The sequence below is a fragment of the Pistacia vera genome, unplaced genomic scaffold (assembly GCF_008641045.1).
Source record: "Pistacia vera cultivar Batoury unplaced genomic scaffold, PisVer_v2 Contig1132, whole genome shotgun sequence".
Lineage (NCBI taxonomy): Eukaryota > Viridiplantae > Streptophyta > Magnoliopsida > Sapindales > Anacardiaceae > Pistacia > Pistacia vera.
Window position 1 is genome coordinate 337519 of NW_022195174.1, and position 10171 is coordinate 347689.

At 34.5% G+C, this 10171-nt stretch overlaps 1 protein-coding gene across 2 annotated transcripts; it reads right to left on the minus strand.

The window, feature by feature from the left end:
- Nucleotides 1-2948: 2948 nt before the first annotated feature.
- LOC116142942 (glycerophosphodiester phosphodiesterase GDPDL3-like) lies at nt 2949-9590 on the minus strand. Of its 2 annotated transcripts, none has more exons than XM_031428367.1 (9): nt 9448-9590; nt 8484-8777; nt 7788-7903; nt 7096-7597; nt 6266-6304; nt 5827-6111; nt 4833-4975; nt 3658-4141; nt 2949-3505 (listed from the first exon to the last, which is right to left on the minus strand). In XM_031428367.1, the coding sequence occupies exons 4-9, from the start codon at nt 7562-7564 to the stop codon at nt 3207-3209; spliced, it is 1719 nt and encodes a 572-aa protein (XP_031284227.1). In that variant the 5' UTR covers nt 7565-7597; nt 7788-7903; nt 8484-8777; nt 9448-9590; the 3' UTR covers nt 2949-3206. The 2 variants fall into 2 exon arrangements, with proteins under 2 accessions (XP_031284227.1, XP_031284220.1); XM_031428360.1 differs by having other exon boundaries at nt 9357-9590.
- Between the last annotated feature and the right edge of the window lie 581 nt (nt 9591-10171).

A 10171-nucleotide genomic window follows, 5' to 3' on the forward strand; every position in this document is an offset into this window, starting at 1 on the left:
AAAATGGCTTACTTGCCCATTGTATATGGTGACATTCACCCCTTTTGCAAGTAGCTCATCTACCTGTAAGATAAAAGATGATTAATGTAAAATTTAGAATCATCTTATGAAAATAAAACAAAAACCCATATCACAAATGCACCCAAAATGATAAGGATGTGTTTGGCAACCATGCATTTTAAATATGAGAAGATAGTATGGAATCTTTGACTTCAATATTAAACCAAATGAAAGGAGTTATAGTTGATCTTTCAAACACATTTTGAGTGGTGACAAAGGAATCATATGGTGCATTTGGTTCAGTATTTCTACCCATATTCCCAATCCTATTCCTCAAATATTGTTTGCCACATTATTCCAGAAATATTAGTGTTTTAATTACTTTTAGACCCCTCAAGTTTATTGATTTCACTAAATACCCCCCAAAAAAAGTTTAAAAATTAGCAAAAATACCCCCACCCACCCATACTTACCAGATTCCGGCAACCACCGTCGGTGGTAGCCGGAATCTGTCACAATGGCTTAAACCAAGCCCAGAACTGATCGATTATTCACCTATCTAGTCGTCAGCGACAGCCAAAGAAATGGCAACGACGGCCAAAACTTAGCCATCGTTGACCGAAAACGACGGCCATATCATTGGCTGTCGCTGACAGCCAAAGATGGACCTTTACGGCCGTCGACAACCACATTTGGGTGTAGATCTAGCATTTTCTGGCCAAATCCGTGGTGGATCTGGCCGGAAAGGGCCATAGCGACGCGTTACGACACAAATCCGACCGGTCTGTGTCGTAACGAAATTTTTCGGCTAGATTCTGACAATGGTGGCCGGAATCTGGCACTGTAGGTGGTGGGGGTATTTTTCATTTTACATATTGGGGTGTTTAATTAAATTAGCAAACCTTGGTGTTTTTTTATAAATTTTTAAATTTTACCTCATAATACTCTTCTATCCAACTACCCAAAATCATATCCAAAATAATAAACCAAACACACTCATACATTTCAATACTACCCAAAATTATTCCCAAAATCCTATCCAAAATTATTCCCAAAATGTATGATTCCTTCAAGTATAAATTAAGTTATTTATACTTGTTAGAATTAACCCAAACATGACTCTAATCAGAGGATTCAAACTCAAAAAGCCAAAAACATTTCCTCTCCGATATAGTTGAGAAAACATTTCAATTGAATCTTATTACAATTCAGTATGTCTGGTTCTTCTTGAAACAGGGCAAAGGCTCTCCAATGCTTGCGAACAAAGAAGAAATGAATTAGAGAAATGGGTCGTATAATGAAAACGATGAAGAGAGAAAGATGAAGAGGATGGAAATATTAATGAAGAAGATGAAAAGAGAAGAAGATTGAATGCATGTGAATAATCCCTATTATAGTAATCTTTTAGTATTCATGGAAATCAATAACACATACGTGAATTCTTAGTAATTTATCAAATTAAAAGAGGAATATGAAATATCTTAAATTGAAAGAGGAATGTGAAATATATGTAATGAATACATTAATTGAATGCATGTGAATAATTTCTATTATAGCAATCTTTTAATATTTATGGAAATCAATAACACACACGTGAATCATTAGTAATTTATTAAATTAAAAGAGGAATGTGAAATATCTCAAATTAAAAGAGAAATATGAAAGATTTGTATTGAATACATTAATTGAATACACGTGAATAATCTCAATTATAGCAAGCCCAATAAACAGCAAACACGTGGACCAATTAACGACATCCTACATGGCGATCATATATCAATCCTACGTGGAGTCAGAAGAAGCAGTTTGCTTTAGCATTATATAGATATATAGATAGATAGATAAATTATATGACTTGTTTTTCTTCTTTTTTTTCAGTTATTGTAATCATTCAATCAAATAATGATTAATACATAATCGATCAAACACTACTTGAAATCGGCTCTTTTACTATAAAATGGCCAAGGACAAGTGGATCATGCACTCTCCATGTGCAGCCACCTATAACTTGTATTAGAAATAAAGAATCAGATGAAAGGGCGGCAAAGACAGCTATAGAAAACCCATTTTGTTCGCTAATTTTACACAACACAATGGAGAGGAGTTAATAAAAAATTTTTTTTTTTCTTTTTTTTTGGATCACCGAGATTGTTTGAATCAATTTACGCACACTTTAATTAATATCTCAAAAACTTAAAACTATTGTTTTGAAACACGGCTCAGCCCGACCGATTCTACCGAGACCCATTGTTTTTAAAACATTACTCTGAACTATCGACCGAGTAAGAACTTCAATAACTACTCCTATTGACAATTGATGAGAGACTTAAACTCAAGACCTCTTGAGTAATATACCTAAGAGTATCAATCCAATCGGTTACCCAGGGATAGTTAAAAAATCTTTTATTTCAATCATCCTTATTTTGCTCTTCTACGTTTCAATTCCTCTTAGTTTATTTTTTCAGATTTTTTTCAAAAATTATACCAGATCAAACCATTTTTTCAGATATATATATATATATTTTTTTTTTTTTTCCAAAATTCAATAAATGTTGCTTGATCATTTATTTCATTTGTATTTCAATTATTCAAAGTCCCATTCTGATTTGATCCCTCTTAATTTCATATTCAAAATTGCCAGTCGAAAAGATTTATTAAAAAGAATCCTTTCAATACATTTCTTGTGTATCATAAACGCTATATTGGATTGAGAAGTTATATGTAGGCTATATTTATTGCAATCTGCTATAATTGTAATTGGGCCAATAAGGAGTTTGCAGCAATGTTTAGTGAGTTATATCTCTATAATGAAAAATGAAGTAATTAAAAGCAGTTAAATGTTACATAAGATAAAAAATTGGTAAATGCTTAAATATTTATTGTATAAATTACACACAAAAAAACAATAGCAAATATTATATTTTATCTTACATCAATGAAATGAGAAATGAATCCATCAAGACAATAATGTACCTCTCAAGAATTCTGTGATCTGCAAAATGCATGGGGTAGAAATAGAATGAACATACCTACAACATAACAACATAACAGGAAAAGAATTCGCTACTGTTCTGTTCGGTACAAAAAATTGGATTAGCGGTGAGACGGGGAAGCAGCAAAAACTCCGAGCTAATACTACTAGATATCCAAGCAATGAGATAGAAAGTACAAGTGCATAAAATAATCACAAGGATCATATTATAGTGTCAAAACAGGAGGAGAGAGGCGAGGAGTGTAACCAGCGACGAGAAGATGCCTGCTGCAATTTTAGGCTGTCCATTTGGTTGTGTCGGAGCAGCTGCTGTACCACCACCCCCAGGGCTGGGAGCTTGTTTGTCTGTAACGGGGGGTAGTGGTGGCTCTATGACATCTGCCTCTGTCAGTAGGGGATTCGGTGCCTCAGCTGGTGGTAGGTATGGAGGAGTGACGACCGCGATGAGACTACCAGGCTCAACCGGGTTCATGTATATCGGGGTACTGTTGCCCATATTTAAACATATATTTTCTACAAAAAGTAGTAACACCATATGTTAGTCGTAATATTTTGTAATTAGCATATAAAACAAAGGCATTATTGCGGTTTAAGAAAATTTCACTTGGATAACGTATTCATGCATATTGAATTAGAAAGAATATATGTTTTGAGCACCCACTTACTTCGATATCTATCAGCAGTCAAAGGGAACTCTGTAATGATACCATTCACAACAGCAGCCTGGTAGTACGTGTTGATCTCCTCAGTTGCGTCTGAGAAGAAGTCCCATGCTTGAGAAACAAACTCATTTCTGAAAGTTTCTACATATACCGAGAGGTTGAATGCTTGTAGCTTTGGTACAACTTGTGAAAAACCGGTGAGGAATAAATTATTCTCAGGGAACACAGAGTCCTTATTGACAACCACAGAATGAGCAAACTTCCTAATGTCCTCCACAGTGGAGTTAAGAGCATCACGAATATTTTCATCAACCTTGTAGACGAGCTCATAGTTTTTATTATCCTTGAATTTCGTTAGAACAGAGCTGTTGGTGGACTGAATCATAACCTTTAAAGTTGTCTGATTATCATAACCAGCATCTTTCAAGGCCGTAATTACTGCATCAGTTGCACCTATCCCTTCATTCTCTGCAAGGTAAGCTGCATACTGAAAAGAGCAGGAACAAAATGTCAATTTCACAATATTTGAGTCAAGGCGGAAAGATCTCATTTTGCATGCCGCACAAAAGGTCAAATTACAAATACAATAGCCACGAAAGAAATTCCACCAAGGATATTTTGTTCCCTGAGAGATTTAAAGGTGGATAAACTTGTGCCAAAAGTTTTAGTAATATTATGCTTCGGAATGCACTGCCTCAAAGCCTCAAGGGTATGATCTTCAAGGTAATGAAACTGGAAACCATCTTCAGGACATAATTTTTGCAAATCAAATTGAGACTTGAAATTTCAGTGAAAGTTCACTGAGAAGGGTGGTATTTTGGAAATGGTGGAATGAAAAGAGGCATTGAATTGTCAGGATCTTTATAAAGTCCTTGCTATTATTTGATTATGTCAATCAAAGTCGTAACTGGGCCTCTTCTGATGAATTCTAATAAGACAGTAAATAAGCACCACCATAGATGGTAAACGCTAGCTTCGAATCAACAGTTTCTGACCATTTTGCTCAAAATATTTACACAGCGGAATCTCTTTCATAACTGTGGCGCTTCATATGATGATGCAATGACAATTAATAAGCATAAATGCATTCAGCATACAAAACGACTATCTCTAATGGAGCAATACAATTCAAATATGGTTCTTCAACAAGTACAGTATCCAAAGACAAAAAAGCTTACCTCTATGCTGATCAAGACACCAGAAAGAGAGCTTGCATTTTTTGCCAAAGCCAAAAAATCAGACAACTTCAGAAACTTTCCAGCACTTTTGAACTTTGGGTTCCGGAACAATTGGAACTGAGCATATGGGTTTGATATTGCCGCTACAGTAAAAAGAAAAATACATAAATACAGAATGCTGAAAATTTTATCAAGAGAAAAGTTAGGGCCAGCCATATTTATTTTAAGAAACAGAGCCAACAATCCAGGCAAACAGTAACACATGAACAGATTTTTAAGATAGAGGAAAGGCATATGAAAGTAACTTGTGTTTTAGAGAGACTGAAATACACTATTTTTTGGGATCTTACATATGAACTTAAGCTTGTAGGTCAAATTATTATTCAATATATGGTATCTCCAGCGTACGTGAGTTTGGTCTAATCTACAGTGCATGTGAGGGGATCTGCCTTACCTATTAGCTTAAATTACCTAGCATTGTGCAGTTACTCACCATGATACATACAGACTTAAGGAGTCCCAAAGTAGGGACTTATTCATGCTTCTCCAGTATAAAATAATTATTTTTCCAATGCCATAATTAACATATAAAAGCCATTAAAACATACAAAATGAATTTAGATAACCAAATGACAAGTTCAAAGATAAACCTAAATAGAAACAGTAAGAGCTCTTCTTTATGGTTTTTACCTACAGCTCTTATTTTCTCTTTACCTTCTGGTACCTATTGGCAATTCTTTCCAATTTTATATAAGTAGTTTTCAAGTTTTGGCATACGGTTGCCCATATGGCAATCCTCTCAGAATTTAAGTGGGTAGTTATCAGGTGCTGATTTGAAACACCCTTATGCAATGCAAAGTTCTCTTTGAGTTCATATCAATGCCGGTTCATTACCTATATATATATATATATATATATACAGAGGAAAGAAAGAACAAAAATATCTAACAATCATTACAACACAAAAAGAAACAAGAATCAAATTCAAACTTACGGTGCAAGGTTTGAATGTCTGCCCAATTCAAGCTAAAGGTAAATATACCACTGCCTTGTATAATTGGAATGCTCTTTGCAAGGTTACTAAAACTTGATTGAGCAGCATCTGTACTATCAATAAGATTTATAGAGCTCAAGCAAAGTGGTATTCCGTCCTTTGACATTTGAACAGGACAGTCAATAATATCTACACCATCTGAAATAGCTTTCATGTATGCTAAGTCAGTACAACCTGGGTAGTCTCCACTCGCTCCATTCTTTGAGATGATTAAAAGATCTTTCACTGTAATATACAAAAGATAAAAATAAATAGATTAATATAGATCTTTAAGAATTTTGGTGTTAGTTTAATTAAAAGCCACCAACCTTTGACATCATCAAAGAACAGGAAAAATAAAAATATTTGTAGCGAAAAGCACTATGCAGTACAGGCATACCTTTTTTTGAAGCGTTATTTCCTAGGTGAGAAAAGCAATCTGCAGCATAAAAGAATAGATCAGATCTAATTTTATAGGACAGTATCTACTATTACAATGAACAGGTTACCAAGTCGAAAATGTTAATCATGCCAAGAAATTGACACGGGCAAAACCAAAATTACAGTTTCATTCTTCTATCCCATGGTATGGTTGGGGTATATCCCAAAAGAAAATGGAGATCTTCTCACTATCAAGAGAAGAAATAACCATATACATCATATGGGATAAATATTAGATATTATAACGTTAATAAACACAGTACAAATTATCAGCTAAACGAGTATTAATTTGGCTACTTTTTTCAAATTTCTAATACGAGTTATAACCCCAGAGAGGAGTTTTAACAAAATGGTATTCAGAGTAACTAAGAATAGGAAAAGAAAAATGAAAATCAGAAAGTTTACGTGATTGCTGTAAGGTTCACATAGAACCTTTGACCAAATTCAAGGTTACTTGCAAACATAAGAAGAAATAAATTCATTCACTAGAAGTTAGGAGTATTAGAAACTAAAATTAAAAAAAATCCATTTGAGGGAAAAACAATTGAGTACGTCAATGAAGTAACATCTAGATAGTTAAAACAACAGCAAGGCAATAATCAGTAAAAGGGTTTGTGTCACAACCACAATAGTTATATTCATTAAAATGGGGTTATGCCACAAATGCAGGCACAGACTCAGACTGGTCAGTACAAACATACATCTTATATAAAAAATAACAGTGACTCAACTCTTTAAGATTTTCTAGAAGATGTAACAGTAAAGCAACGGAAAAACAGGATCACTCACCCGCGGCTGCTGATGGAGTTATTGGGAAGTCAGACAGGACACCATCAACAGAGAAATCACCATTGTCGAAGAATGAAAGATACTCTGCTACTGGGTCATAACTATGGTTGTAGCTAAATACAAGGTCATTTGCAAATTCTGATGCAAAAACTTCCAGCCCTTCTTTATGAGCATCCGCAACAAGGGAGGTGTGAGGTTGTAAGTAAAGACTCTTGTCTACTGGCCATATGTAATCCTTAGGGACAAGAATCCCAGAGGCAAAAGTCTTAATAAATGTAAGATTCTTTGAGAGAGAACCGTAAGTTTGGTTGCTTGTAGGCTCAGTTTCATTTTGTCCAAGAAACCTGAAGACCAGTTTTGTTATGTTTGGATTGAATCGTGATGCAATACTTGTCAAGAAATTCACCTCTGGCGATGAGATATAATTGATAACTACCCTCCTGGATACAGAAAGCACATAGCTTCTCATACTCAAGTTGTGTTGGGTGTAGAATGCATCATGCTGCAAAAGTATCAGACAAAAAGGGTTGGCTCCATAAAAATATCACAAGAGCAGATTACAAACAGAAATGGTGAAGAGGGTGCCAACAGAAAATAAAGCAATTACATTAAAAGAAAGTACTGGCTTAATGTGGAAAAGAAGTATCAATCTACTACTTAATGTGGAAAAGAAGTATCAATCTACTACTTACTTGAATATTCAACCATAGGCCTGGTGGTTTCACTTGTCCGGCCACATCTTCAACAGTGAGAATTTGGAATCCACTGCCATCAAACTTATTAGTTCGAGAAAAGACTCCCTGAGTTACTGCCCAGATAACAAAAGTGTTTGAAAATTTAGAAAGTCAAACTTCAAACAGATTGTAGCAAACAGAATTATTTCACTGTTTTCTACTATGAGCCACTGCTTCCAATAGGAATATGCCCAACCTGATTTTCTGGTTTATAGAAACGATCACCCTGTTTTCTGCTATTTCCATAACTTGCATAGCGCTTTACAAACTTTGAACATAAAGAATCCACTTCAATTTTGTAATTCACAAATTCCCGTTATAGCAGATTTTAGATAACATTCATACTTAAACACACCCAAAGAAATTAACTATAACATTGATTAAAAAAAAAACTAACTTAAGGGGCTAATACAGTATAGGCTCAGTAATATTAACGGGCTAATTTCAATACTAAATTGCTAGCATTTATCAACCCACCATTTTTTCTTACCGTTACTGTTTTCAGTTTGTTACCAAGTTGTCCTTAAATTTTACTAGTATGAGTTAAATCGGGATACAAAACTCCAGCAACTTGATAAAGTAACAACTTTAATCTAATTAGAGGTATTCAACTCAAGTCATTAAACCAAAAAAGAAAAAAATGATAATACTTACAGAAGACACTTGATAGGTCATTCAGGGTGAAGTCTATGGGAAACCATCCACCGACTGGGACGCCATTAACAAGGTAAGTCTTTTGCCGATTTTTATAAACAGTATCAATGTTGGAAGCATTGTTTAACTTGATATCAGGAAAGCAAATCCCAGCAGCATCTTTTGTCAACTGCAAATCACACCATAAGATTACATCTGATACACTTAATCCCACTGCCAAATTGTAAGCTAAAAGACTAGAATCCGGAAACAGGCCCGAAAACCCGCCACGTGCCACCACCAACGGTGGCTTTCCTGCAAGCACAACACAGCCAAATTATTCAGCTTACCAAACAGTTATTTCATTTAAGTCTTATTTTATTTTATAAGAATTCGTCTTCTAAATTTCTAACATATAATATTTCTAAATCTAGTAATTATTTAAAATGCACTAAACTTGAAAATTCATTTTCTCATGTTTTCCTGCACTTTCTCAGGATCCAAACAGACACAAACTACATCAACGGTATCTTATAACATCTATTTCACTCCACCATCCTCTTTTTTTTTTTTTTTTTTTGGGTAATATATCCTAAGCTTCAAACATATAATACTTTTAAATCAAGCAATATCAAAGACATGCACTAAACTAAACACTTCACTCTCATCTTTTCCCTCACTTTCTCAGAAAACAAACACTGACACAAACTACAAAACCTTTATTCATTTATCCTCAGCTTCTAAACCAGCTAAAACAGAAAATAAGAAATATTTCCAAACTCAGTAACCTTAAAACTAACACTCAGCTCAAACTCTCATTTACTCATTTTTCTCGTTTTATTTTCCTCAACTTTCTCAGCAACCAAACAGAAAACAAAATCTACAAGACCGCACCGCTTAATGTCTGCCATGGACTTGGAGTGTTAGATCCCTGAGCTGAGACATCATGAGCACAATTAAGTACAACCAGAACAGCAGAAAGTACCACAACACTGAGAGCGCGTGCGCTGTACATTGCCGGAAAATGACAACCTCGCCGGATCTCCGCCGCAACCGCCGATCTTCTCGGTAAACGTGCTATAGCTATTTTTTAAGAGAGAGAAAGAACGGAGAGCTATGAGGAATTCAGGACTCAGGAGCACTGAAAATTTTCGAGGTGGCTTTGCATAAATTTAATATTTATAGTATTACTGCTTTTTAATTAAATTAAATTATAGTTTTTTTATATATATAAATAATAATTACGCGTTCTGATGTATTGAGTTTGCTGAGAGCCGGTTGTAATCGGCTTGAAGAAGCCGAATCCGAAGCCGATATCGTGTGTTTGTGGAACTGTCTGAAGTAAGAAGGAAATGATTGAATGCTACGGGCCCATTGTTTTACTGTAAGTTACTGAGTGTAAATTATTCTAAAAACGAAACTCCCCTCACTTTTAGTATACTTTCAAAGAACCCCCTATAGTAATATAGTTTGAAATTATTACTCACCTCTCCTATTTTATCTATGGGGAGATGAGATTTGACTAAGAGAAATACCATCTGTGAATTTATTTAAAAAAAAAAATTTCATAAGATAATAAATAATAAATGTTAACTTATTATTTTAAATTATTGCATATGCACCCCTATAATATAATACACGTATTAGATGGCTACCATTACTTATGATTAATAGTCTTAAATTGAAAGCATATTTAATGAGATTTTATC